Consider the following 13,361-nt stretch of genomic DNA (forward strand, 5'->3'; position numbering starts at 1 on the left):
TTTTGTACCTTAATGTTAGTTACTTATTCAATATTCTTTAATTTGTAATTTTATCTGTAGAAAGCACATGAAATTTTTTTTCTATTACAGTACACATCACATACTGTTTAGAGAGACCAAACAAAGGAAAAAAGAGTATTCAAAATATACTCTTATTACAATTTCTGTACACATTAATTCACAATGGGAGTTCATTTTAGCAATCGTACAAATATATCTCAGTCCTGACATTTTCATATTGGTTTTTAAATGAGTAGCATGCTTGCATGTTTCATAGTTTTTCTTTATACCCTACCATTCATTTGCCATTTCAAAATATAATTTTAAGCTTACTGCCTGAAAGCACTTGCCTATTATTTGTTTAAAAATCAACCCAATTACTTCAGGTTTGCTTACAGCCTCGAAGATGGAGTTTCATGATCAACAGGAATTGACTCCCTCTCCAGCTGAGCCATTAGACAAGAAGGAAAAGGAGTCAGAGAAAGAAAGTAAGCCTGGTGAAGACCTTCAACATGCTGCCTTAGTTTCTCAGCCTGAGACAACTAAAACTTCCCCTGATAAAAAGGACATGCAAGACACAGAAGAAGAAAAAGTACCTCCCACTCTGTTTGGGCATACTCTGGGTGCCAGCCTAGAAGACACAAAACAGAAGACAGAACCGAGCCTAGTGGTACCTGATATTGGCCTTCCCGCAGAGCCCTCAGCTGCAAAAGAGCAAAAGGACTGGTTCATCCAAATGCCAATGGAAGCAAAAAAGGATGAGTGGGGTTTAGTTGCTCCAGTATCTCCTGGCCCCCTAACACCCATGAAGGAAAAAGACGTACTTGAGGACATCCCAAAATGGGAAGGGAAACAATTTGATTCTCCCATGCCAAGTCCCTTTCAGGGTGGAAGCTTCACTCTTCCTTTAGATGTCACAAAGAATGACATTGTTGCAGCAACATCACCCTTTGCCCCCGCCCTATTACAGCCAGATGACAAAAAATCTTTGGAAGAAACTGGTAGCCCAGCGACTGCCAAAGATAGTTCTAAAGTTGAAGAGCCCCGTAAGGGTCAACCTGACAAAATGGCAGAAGCACCAGCCTCAGAGGCAGTTACATCACCCAAAGATGCTCACATTTCGATTGTGGAAGATTATGGTCTGGAGAAAGGTTTAGGAGAAGAGAAAGGGACCATAAAGCAAGAGAGTGTGCAGATAAAAGAGACTCCCACCTTCAGTGAACAGGAATCTGTGCTTACTGAAAAGGAACCTCACCTAAAGCTTGAAGAACAAACAACCATTTCTGACGAAGAAGCTGTGTCAAAAGAGAGCGAAGCCCCAAAATTGACAGATGAAGAAACAGGTGTAATTCAGCCCTCCACAGAGCACACTTACTCCAAAGAAGAACCGAAAGGCCAGGAGCTTCCCACAGATATATTAAAACAGGACTCATTCCCTGTAAGTTTGGAGCAAGCAGTTACTGATTCAGCCGTGACCTCTAAGACACCGGAAAAAGTCATGACTGAACCAGCTGCACTAAGTGAAAAGAGTGCCACCCAGGAGCTTTTTGAAGAAAAAGTTGCTGACAAAGATAATAAGGTTGAAGGAGTTGGAGCTGTCACGTCAGCTGAGCTTGACATGCCATTTTATGAAGATAAGTCAGGAATGTCCAAGTACTTTGAAACATCTGCCTTGAAAGAAGAAGTGACAAAAAGTATCCAGCCAGGCAGTGATTACTATGAACTGAGTGACACAAGAGAAAGTGCCCAAGAGTCTTTTGATACCGTATCTTCCATGTATAAAAACGGCGACAAGGCACTTCCGGCAGAGAAAGACTCCCAGCCCAGTGCTCCAGCACAAGAAGCAGGGTATAGCACTCTCACACAGAGTTATCCATCTGACTTACCTGAAGAGCCCAGCTCTCCTCAAGAAAGAATGTTCACTATTGATCCAAAAGTGTATGGGGAGAAAAGGGATCTCCACAGTAAGAATAAGGATGACTTGACACTAAGCAGGAGTTTAGGACTTGGTGGTAGGTCTGCAATAGAGCAAAGAAGCATGTCAATCAATTTGCCCATGTCTTGCCTGGATTCCATAGCCCTTGGATTTAACTTTGGTCGGGGGCATGATCTTTCTCCCCTTGCTTCTGATATTCTAACCAACACTAGTGGAAGTATGGACGAAGGAGATGATTACCTTCCAGCCACAACACCTGCAGCGGACAAAGCCCCTTGCTTCCCAACAGAAAGCAAGGAAGAAAAAGAACAGATAAAGGGGGAAAAAGCTACTGGAGAGGAAAACACCCAAGTCGAGACATCGTGTGAATCACCTTTCCTAGCCAAAGATTATTACAAAAATGGTACTGTCATGGCACCTGACCTGCCTGAGATGCTAGACCTGGCAGGCACAAGGTCCAGATTAGCTTCCGTGAGTGCAGATGCTGAGGTTGCCAGGAGAAAATCAGTCCCATCAGAGACTGTGGTGGAGGAGAGTAGTACTGGCTTCCCCCCTGTCACTGATGAAAACCACGTCATCGTTAAAACTGACAGTCAGCTCGAAGACCTGGGCTACTGTGTGTTCAATAAATACACAGTCCCACTCCCATCACCTGTTCAAGACAGTGAGAATTTATCTGGGGAGAGTGGTTCCTTTTATGAAGGCACTGATGATAAAGCACGAAGAGATTTGGTCACGGATCTTTCACTGATTGAAGTCAAACTGGCAGCTGCTGGAAGAGTCAAAGATGAACTCAGTGCTGAGAAAGAAGCATCCCCGCCTATCTCTGGTGACAAATCAGGACTGAGTAGGGAGTTTGATCAGGAGAAGAAAGCGAATGATAAGCTGGATACTTTACTAGAAAAAAGTGAAGAACATGCCGATTCAAAAGAACATGCCAAGGAAACAGAAGAGGCTGGTGATAAAGTTGAAACTTTTGGATTAGGAGTAACCCATGAGCAAGCTTCAGCCAAAGAACTGACAGTCTCAAAAGATGTGTCACCTCTCATAGCTGAGAAAGCAGAGAAAGGTCTTAGTTCCGTGCCAGAGGTAGCTGAAGTAGAACCATCCCAAAAAGCTGAACCAGAACTGGATTTTGCCGCAAAGAAAGCTGACCAGGGTCAGATAGATGTTAAAATCAGTGACTTTGGACAGATGGCCTCAGGGCTACACATAGATGCTGGAAAGGCAACAGAGCTTAAACTCAAGGCTACCCAAGACCTCGCCCCCTCATCCACAGCACCTCAGGAGGCAGATGCATTTATAGGTGTTGAGTCTGGCCACGTGAAAGAAGGCACAAAAGTTAGTGAAACAGAAGTCAAGGAGAAGGTGGCCAAGCCTGACCTGGTGCACCAGGAGGCTGTAGACAAAGAGGAGTCCTATGAGTCCAGCGGTGAGCATGAAAGCCTCACCATGGAGTCCTTGAAAGCTGATGAGGGCAAGAAGGAAATTTCCCCAGAATCTTCTCTAATTCAAGACGAGATTGCCATCAAATTGTCTGTGGAAATACCCTGTGCACCTGCTGTTTCAGAGGCTGATTTAGCCGCAGATGAGAGAGCTGACGTCCAGATGGAATTTATTCAGCTGCCAAAAGAAGAAAATAAGGAGACCCCAGATATATCTATCACGCCCTCTGATGTTACAGAACCATTGCCTGAAGCCACTGGAGCTGAACCAGCAGAGGCTGAGAATGAGGAAGAAGAGATAGAAGCCCGGGGAGAATATGATAAACTGCTCTTCCGCTCAGACACCCTTCAGATTACTGACCTGGGTGTCCCAGGTGTCAGGGAGGAATTTGTGGAGACCTGCCCTGGCGAACACAAGGGAGTGATTGAGTCCGTTGTAACCATCGAGGACGATTTCATCACTGTCGTGCAAACCACAACTGATGAAGGGGAGTCGGGTTCCCACAGTGTGCGCTTTGCAGCCTTAGAGCAGCCTGAGGTAGAAAGGAGACCATCCCCCCATGCTGAAGAAGAGCTTGATGTAGAAGAGGCAGCTGAAGCCCAGGCTGAACCCAAGGATGGCTCCCCAGAAGCTCCGGCTTCCCCTGAGCGAGAAGAGGTTGGACTCTCAGAATATAAGACAGAAACCTATGACGATTACAAAGACGAGACCACCATTGATGACTCCATCATGGATGCTGACAGCCTCTGGGTGGACACTCAAGGTGTGCATTATTTTTTTAAATTTTCTACTCCCAAATAAAATCCAGTAACCTAGTGGAATTTTTTTTTTCATTTTAAACATTTTAAAATGACCCTTTATCTCTTGATTTTGCATTTTTTTAAATAGATGAAGGATTTTGTACATTTGTTACTAATGTTTTCGTTGTTGTTGTTGTCATGGTTTGCTTTGATCCGCAGATGATGATAGGAGCATCATGACAGAACAGTTAGAAACTATTCCTAAAGAGGAGAAAGCTGAAAAGGAAGCTCGGAGACCATCTCTTGAGAAACATAGAAAAGAAAAGCCTTTTAAAACCGGGAGAGGCAGAATTTCCACTCCTGAAAGAAAAATAGCTAAAAAGGAACCTAGCACAGTCTCCAGAGATGAAGTGAGAAGGAAAAAAGGTTCATTTAACAATCACTTCTTTAAAAATGTTTTTGAAGTAATTCATTATTACTCTTTTGTAGAAGAAACTGCCTAACCGTGGTAACTAATTATTGATGAAATTTCATTCGGTTTTGCTCCAAGTGTTTATTTTTTCCTGATGGTATGCTTTTTGTGTTTTCTTATTCATAGCAGTTTATAAGAAGGCTGAACTTGCTAAAAAAACAGAAGTTCAGGCCCACTCTCCCTCCAGGAAATTCATTTTAAAACCTGCTATCAAATATACTAGACCAACTCATCTCTCCTGTGTTAAGCGGAAAACGACAGGTGACTGTTCAATTCTGCAATGTGGCTGGCAAACATAGACATGTATTTTTTTTTATGTCATTACCGTAGCAGCTTCGTTTTGTTTTTCTTCCAAGAATCTCAGCAGTCATGAACAATTTCGCTATTAAGTGTCTTGTATCATTATTTTTTTTTTTTCCCTCCCTGCAGAAGAGGTCATGACCATCTGTTTCTTTGTCATGCTCAGACTTAACAGTGATTGTATCTTGGCATTGTGCTCTAGTGTCACGTTCTGGGGATTCCTATTTTCATTCTGTGTGTTTGGTTAGACGATGGCGATGAATATAACCGTGGTATGCATTCTCATTATTTTGCTTATTTATCTCCCTCATGCTTAAAAACCCATGTGTATTTGTCCTATTTTCTATATTGTTATTGCCAAATCTGTTACTGATGTTGATGAATTTACTGAGAACCACCAAGAATGCATAGTGATTTTGAGATGGAAAATGAAAAGCAAATCTGGGGTAAAATTGTGGTTGAAAAATTACTTTGCTTTTGGATGAAAGAAAAAAAAGGAAAAGGAAATTGTCTGGTAATCCCATCAGATTTTATTTTTCATATCCAAAATTAGCCAGGCTTTCTGATGATACTACATCTCTTAGCTGACATTTTGTCCTTGGGATTTTCTTAAATGTGTTGGATCCAAACTGCTAAATTCCCCTACATAATGTAGCATTCAAAAATTTAATAAATTTAAAATTTAATAAACCCCTTCCCTCCCAATATCTTAGAATTTAGGTTTATTTCTATTTTCCTACCTTCTTATTGTTCTGTCTTCTTCAGATATACTTGTTTTTTACTGTTTAAAAAAGTAGTAGAATGAAGGAGTGAAACATGTTACAAATCATCATAAAAGACCATACATAATATCTATAATGTAAACTCTATTCCTAAATTTCAGTGCAAAGTATTTATTTTAAATGTATAATTATATTAGGATACTCTTCATTTAGAATATATTTTATTTTAGCATTGATTAAATGGCACAATTGCAGTCTACAAAAGAAGGCATCAGAGTTCTTAAGTCAGAAAGGAATATTTCCCAATCCATTATACATTAGAAGTGCCTTTATATGAATCTTTGGATGGCTTTAAAGGGTTAGGAACAGCATTAACCCTTGTAAGAAAAAAAATCAAGGTTGATGGTTTCATGATAGCCACTAAAAGTTTCAAGTATTTTTAATTTGTGTTCTTCATATAGGAAATATCTCATGAGCATCCTTCAAGAACTAGTATGTAAGGCAGGATTTGAAAGTAGAAGACATAATTATACACACACCTTGATGATGAAAGTTTAGAATGAAGGGTTCCTCTAAGTTAAGAGTTAGGAATTAACATGACATCTCTAAATCTTATAGTGCATCTTACTTAGTACATTTTCATTAAACTTGGAATTTTTCTTCTAGTTAGAAAAATGCTTGCACAGGCAGAATCTCTTGGTTGGGGCATAAAAGTCCTATATGCCACCTAAAAAGATGAAAAATATATTAGGATTGTACAGTTTCAGAGGAAATGTCAAATGGTTTGGTGAAGTACCTGCATGTCAGTAGTATTCAATATGCCACACTGAGAATAACTTGCCTTTTTATTTCATTCATTAAAGGAAATTTAAGATCTTTGGACTAATTAGGATCTTCCTTTTTTATTCAAATATTAAGATACTCAAACAGAAAGCATATACCAAACATGAGTTTCATTGACTTAAAGCAAAGTATATATGTCGCAGAAAAATGAGCTCTATTGTAGAAATAGTAAAGAGGCATAATTTGCACTGCTTCTTTTAAAAAAAAAATTAGTTTCAGAGTCTGCGAATAATCTTACTAGCCAGTCCTAAATAGCATAGAACATATTGTAGACCATTACTATTTTTGTGTTAGAACTGCACATGGCATAAGAAACCTTTTTGAAATTCATTTGGAGCACTTATAAGGATAAGTATTTTTTTTCCAGAGGATTTCTCTCTTGGAAAGAAAATTAAGGTGGAAGTAAACACACAAGTTTATGCCTTTTATTTTTTAGCCTAATTGTTAAATAGGGACAGTTTCCCCAAACACAAAGGGTTGTGTTCAATCATGAAAGATATTTAAGTCAAGTCAGGTAAGTCATCAGCAGAAATTATGCTAGAGATGATGGAGTTTAAAATTGAAACCAGAAGTATAAAACAGCAGCAAGAGAAACAACAGTAACAGATGTGGTAATAATTTCATACAGGAAGTGCATGTGTAGAACATGGTCTATTTTACTGAACTTAAAATTCCTCTCATGTTTTCTCTTCTTGACAAGCCATTTTTCTTCCCTTCCCTTCTCATGTGGTCCGTTTCACGTCAAACAAGTGTGTCATTCATATTGTGAAATGAAGGGGTGCAGAGGGAAAGGGGTTGGCAGACCATGACAGTTTAAAATATAAAATGCAGAAATATCTGTAGATATGACAGTGGCTACATAAAGAAGGTTTGGGAATCTCCGTGAATATTCTTATGTGATGCCCACCCTAGAAACCAATCACTCCCCTTTTCCTTAAATTCTGCAGCATTCGGATTACTGTCCTATGATTTCCATTCTGAAGGATCAATAGTAATTTAAGGGTACATTGGTAACAGAAAATTAGTTGGTGTGCTTACCTGTGCTTTGGTAAACACTGGGTTATAGTAATTAGCACACTCTATAGTGGGAGCCACAGGCTATAATGTTCTTATTATTCGGGTTTCTTCAGTTACTGAATTTGAGTCTCAATATAAACAAAATTCGCTTTGCATTAGTCTGTTGCCACAACTGAATATCCAGAAGGCATTAAAAATGCATTTACGTGGTCTTTAGCCACTAAGTGTGGGGTTGTTTTTGTCTCCTCTTTCAACAGCAGCAGGTGCTGAATCAGCTCAGGCTCCCAGTGTATTTAAACAGGCAAAGGACAAAGTGTCTGTGAGTAAAATAACTTTTTCCTTGTTCTTTATTCAACATTCCCTTTGGTATTAGTGGCAATGTTTTAATAATTTTAGATAAAATTTAGACTTTAGATGTTTACTCTTTTAAAACATTTTACATCATTCACTCACCCAGATTGATTCTCGATGGCATTCAAGCATGTCCGAATGTCTTCTGGAATGTGATGGTAGCTGGTGAGGGCAGAGCTGGGATTTAGGCTGCCTCTTTGTTAGTAAGACAAAAACATGTGAAACACCATAATGATCTGGCAAAAGCGGGGGAGCCCAATTTATTTACTTTTCATAGAATCAAGATAGACCATTATAATCAACACTAAACTGTATTTTACAACACATTTTCATTGTTGTTTTACAAAATCAGAATATGAGAAAATTAATGTAGATGAGAAAAATAAGTAAAAATATATTATCTCCTTATCTAAAGATAACTGCAGTTACCATTTTGACATAAAATCTTAATTTTTTTTACACATTTATAGGTTTAATAACACAGATGGAAACACCACATATCGGTTTTTTAATTAAACAATAAACAGATTTCCATGTCATTAAACATGCTTGTACATCATTTTAATGACTACATAATATTGCATTTTATATTTTTACAGTGATGTACTTAATCAATTTCCCATTACTTAACATTCAAACTAGTTTTCTGTTATTTTAGCAGTATTACTGTGGAAATCTTTTTGGCTACATCTATGAATGTATCCATATGCATTTCCTTAGGATAATTTTCTAGTAGCAAAATCATTGTTTCAAAAAGAAAGTCCGCATTTAAACTTTTTGCTGCATATTGTCAAATAGCCCTCCAGAAAGGTTCTACAGCTTATATGTCCTCCAGCTGTATATGAACATGCTTATATTCGTTATTACTAGATATCTCTATACTTTTTCTATATTTACCAAGCTATGGAGATGAAATATTTTGTTGTTTTAATTTGGTTGTATTAATGATGTTTAGCTTCTTCTATGTTTATAAATCTTTTATATTTCTTATTTTGCAAATTTTATTTTTATATTATTAATCATGTTTTTTAAACTTTAAAAAGACCAAAACCAACACAAAGTATTTTACTTCTTTCTCATTGAAAGAAAAAAATTAAAAGACTTCTCATGGAATCCTAAAATTACAACAAATAATTTGAGTGATGATAATTAGTAATGTATCACAGTGTTCTGGGTCTTAGCCATCATGTATGATATGTAAATCACAATTCTTTGTTTAGCTTTCTAAAAACTAAGAAAATTTTAGACTTCTCTTTATTTATTGTGAAAAATAGGAATTCATTTTCAATGACAGCCAAACCTTTTATATCATATTGAAGCCAAGGGACTTTATGTTGATTAAAAAATATATGTGTATTTGATTATTATGTAAATGTTTTCAGACATATTCCTGAACTTATGGCAAGCAATAGAATCCATTTATTGCTTTGGTAATTTTAGTCCTTATTTTGACCACACTGCTATTTCAAGATTTGTATCTCTTTACCTTCTGTTTCTGATGGGGAACTAGTGGGTTGTGTTGGTTAAGAGCAGGGCCATGAAACAGGCCAGATCCAAGTTTTGAACGTTTATTAACTATATGGTCTTTTTCTTCCTGTGTCTTAATTTTCCAAAAATAAGGGGAGGAGTAAAAATTCCTATGTCATAAGTGAGTTGTAAACACTAAGTACAGTAATTTTATGAAATAGTATATTCTATAGTGCTTAGAACATAGTATTTATTCAATAAGCAGCAATAGTTATTATTATTATTATTATTATTTTAAAAGTGGAAGTCTTTAGGAGCAGATACAGAAAGTAAGTCCGAGCTTTCTCTCTGAGCAGATACAGAAAGTAAGTCTGAGCTTTCTCTTGGTAGGAAAATAATTTTTAAGATTGCATTGTTTGCAAAATGTTTCAGAAATTTTCAAGTCCGTTGGTCTTCAAGTAACTCAACAAGAATTAGCATTCAATGCTTACACTTGGACAGAGACCATATACATCTGACACAAGAACTAACTTTTTTTCCTTGTAAATACCCATCTCATCCTTCTGAAGAAGAGAGATTAGACCACCATTCTTTCTAATTTTCTCATTTAAAATCCTCCTTTTTCCTTGTAACCTCATCCTCTTCCTATGTTTCCTAAAACCTCAGGATTAACTCAGTACATCCATCAGAACAGTTCTCTCCGATTTTTCAATTGATCTTTATTGTGAACCTAACCTATAATCTTTCATTTCATTTGAGTTTGTTTGTTTGTTCATTTTATTTTGTTTTTGTTTTTAGCAGGAGATTAGTAGATGTCTTTCATAATTTGAGGCAATCCAATTACTCCATTTTTCTTTCCTATTCCACACTTTTGAAATTCACTAATTTGTGGGTAGCATCAGTCAAAAAAGAATGACTTGTGCTGACCCAGTTATACTTCCCACTCAGGGTGCTGGGTCTGTAAAACAAGAAGTGATTCGTGCAATCTGTGAATACTTATGCCTCTTTGAGTGTCTACGGAGGTTACAACTTGAGATAAAAATCTTAGTTTCAACTGCTATTTTTGTATTGGCTAAATCATATTAATTATTTAAAGATAAAAATCTCCTCGGCTTTGTCATACTTGTCTGTATTTTTAACAGTCTCCCCTGAGACATGTGGCATGCCAGCATAACTTTCTCCAAAAGCTGTATATATATGTCCAACCCACGTACACTTGCTCTTGCTGACAATCTTCCCAGGGATTATCAATACCTGTGAAATAAGTCTTGTGATTTTTATGGGCAATCTAGTCAGTGTTGACTTTCATTTTTAGAATTTATAACACATCATACAAACTGTGGTCTCTGCATAAAAATGTTATTAATTCTATGGTATAACTTGGTCCCTGGTATGCGTTTGACTCATAAAATAAACTCATTATATATAAAATCTGCAATTTTCTGATGAAATCAGTGTAGATAATCTGAAAATGCATTTTCTCAACTTAAAAAAGAACTATTTTCCAATATTAGGCCTTAAATATACTTTGTTCTAAAGTTCTTGAAATGTGATCAAAATGTTGATTATATATACCATTTAAGGGCTGTGTTTATTAAAGGAACAATTCCAACAGACTCTCAAGATATTTTCCAAATATGGTGTCATTATAAGGTTTATGGCTTAATCAGAGACCTTATACATAGAATTTATAAATAATATTTTAATCTATATTCTCATTATATATGTATTCTTAAGTTAGTTCCAGTTAAAAAGATGTGTTCAATGAAAATCTCTTGTTCTCACATAATATACATCTCTATCATTGATTATAACCATTTATCATGTGTTCTTATTAAAAGCAGACATTTAATTTCTTATATGTTTACATATTTTTTTTTAATTTTCTTTTTACTTCATAGTTTGGTTTATTTTGTGCTTTTCTTTGTTTTCTTTCATGGCTAGAATTCTACCTTGTCAAAGATTCCTGCCTTACAGGGTAGCACAAAGTCCCCACGATGCAGCTCAGCCTGCCCTAGTACGACTAAAAGGGCTACATTTTCTGACAGTTTATTCATACAGCCCACCTCAGCGGGCTCCACAGACCGTTTACCATACTCAGAATCAGGGAACAAGGTAAGGCAGCAAGCCAATCAAAGGTGCAGAAAGGAACATAATTTGGGAGAAGGACACAATTCAGTAAATGTATGAAAGCAAAGACTTTCAGTTCTGAAGTGTTTGACATATAAACAATAGACCTTATTAAAAACAAGTACAAATTAAGTGTTTCAATAGTTATAACTAGTCTAATCATTAAAAAATAGATGTCTTTTTGTAAGATATGCAATGCATAATTTATTTATTATTTATTTGATATTTAATAAAATTTCAAATACAAAATATATATATGATGTTACATATGGCATATTATATATAATATTGTACCAAATTATATTATATATAATATAATAGTTTGGGCTCAGTGTCAGACACATCAAGATTTAATACTAACTCTGCTACCTCTCAACTCAGTGATTTTTGAAAAAATTACATAAACTGATGAAAGCTGTTTCCTCAGCTCTAAAATGCATATAAAATTTTTTGTAAAAATTAAATCATAAATGGATGTAAAGTGCTTAGCACTCCTGTCACGTAAGTGCACGGTATATGGTGGTGATCATTGCTAAATACTGCTCATGCAGTGCCCTTCTGCCGGTCCTTTCTGATTAATATATTACCATGCTGATGAAGACTTCTCAGTTAAGATTATTAATTACCTGGAGACTACTTGAGCACATTATTTTTATCCATGTTATCATTTAGAATTTGAATTTCACCATCGATTTTTAGCACTAACTCCAAAATAATATATTTTTATAAAACCTCTAGGCAAATCTGAATTCTTTCTAAGTTTTGAAGCAGAAATGCTTATAAGTATATAAAAGTCAGTAGTGTGGATTAAAAGAAATTCATCTATCAGCACAGGAGGAAAATTAGCCAGATCAATGTAATTACTTTGTATAATTAAAACGAAGATTCACAGGAACCCAACGTCGTTTTATTTTCCCCAATCAGGATGGAGTAACCAAGAGCCCAGAAAAGCGCTCTTCTCTGCCGAGACCGTCCTCCATTCTCCCTCCTCGCCGAGGCGTATCAGGAGACAGAGATGAGAACTCCTTCTCTCTCAACAGTTCTATCTCCTCTTCTGCACGGCGGACCACTAGTAGGTTTATTTTGCTTTGGCTTCGTTTTCATTCATTTTTTAAAAATCCCTTAAGTGGAGTAGCTTATAATGTACTTATATTTTACATTTGCAAATAAAATATGCATTAAAATCAGATTATATTTGTCCTAAGAATCAGAGATCCAGACTCTCAATGGGTCCAAAACAATTATTTGAGTCAAAACAACTGATGGAGGAAATGAGTACATACTACCTCATTATCCATTAGATAGGATTGAAATAAAGTCGTTTTCAGAATATATTTTCTCTCTTCAAGTTTAAAGTAAAAAAGAAAATTCGAAAGAACTAATTAGTAGAGAAAACCAATAGTCAGGGTTTGTTTTTTTTTTGGCCACACCACACGGTGTACCGAACTTCCCCGACCAGGGCTGGAACCCGTGCCCTCTTCAGTGGAAGCTCGGAGTCTTAACCACTGGACCACCAGGGAAGTCCAGGGACTTTTTAAATATAAAAGCTTAACTTTTATTAGAATTCCAAGTCCTAAAATCTCACTAGAAAATCAACAATCAAAATTAAGGATCCTGCTCAATTTGGTAAGAATTTGCATTCCAGTGAGGCTGTAAACATAGCGTGTTCTGTGCAATAGCTTCAATTTCTTTTGATTTCATAATGTAATGGTCAGCAATTATCACAGTTTATGTAAAGAATATAAAAATTTCCAATCATTACCCACTTATGTGCCGTGTTGCTACCAAGACTATCTAGTAGTTTAAATTATTTTCATAAACATGTTTCTGTTACCACAAAAATACTACCATTTATTAATCACATATATGTGCTAAAATCTTAAGACACATTTTTCAGTCAGTTTAATTAACAATGCTGATGGTTAGGTATTAATAAC

General features: G+C 36.4%; 1 protein-coding gene across 47 annotated transcripts in view; it reads left to right on the top strand.

The window, feature by feature from the left end:
• Positions 1–13,361, top strand: part of MAP2 (microtubule associated protein 2) — a 278,235-nt gene that overhangs the window by 239,845 nt on the left and 25,029 nt on the right. For 15 of the 47 annotated variants that reach the window (XM_082466889.1, XM_082466917.1, XM_082466895.1 and 12 more), the window contains 6 exons: positions 387–4,145; positions 4,342–4,548; positions 4,721–4,855; positions 7,734–7,795; positions 11,239–11,409; positions 12,349–12,496. In XM_082466889.1, coding sequence (XP_082323015.1) covers positions 387–4,145; positions 4,342–4,548; positions 4,721–4,855; positions 7,734–7,795; positions 11,239–11,409; positions 12,349–12,496 — 4,482 coding nt within the window. The remainder of the gene's footprint in view (positions 1–386; positions 4,146–4,341; positions 4,549–4,720; positions 4,856–7,733; positions 7,796–11,238; positions 11,410–12,348; positions 12,497–13,361) is intronic. The other 32 variants (XM_082466892.1, XM_082466897.1, XM_082466903.1 and 29 more) reach the window with 13 other exon arrangements.

The sequence above is a fragment of the Balaenoptera physalus genome (genome assembly GCF_965194825.1).
Source record: "Balaenoptera physalus genome assembly, chromosome: 6".
Lineage (NCBI taxonomy): Eukaryota > Metazoa > Chordata > Mammalia > Artiodactyla > Balaenopteridae > Balaenoptera > Balaenoptera physalus.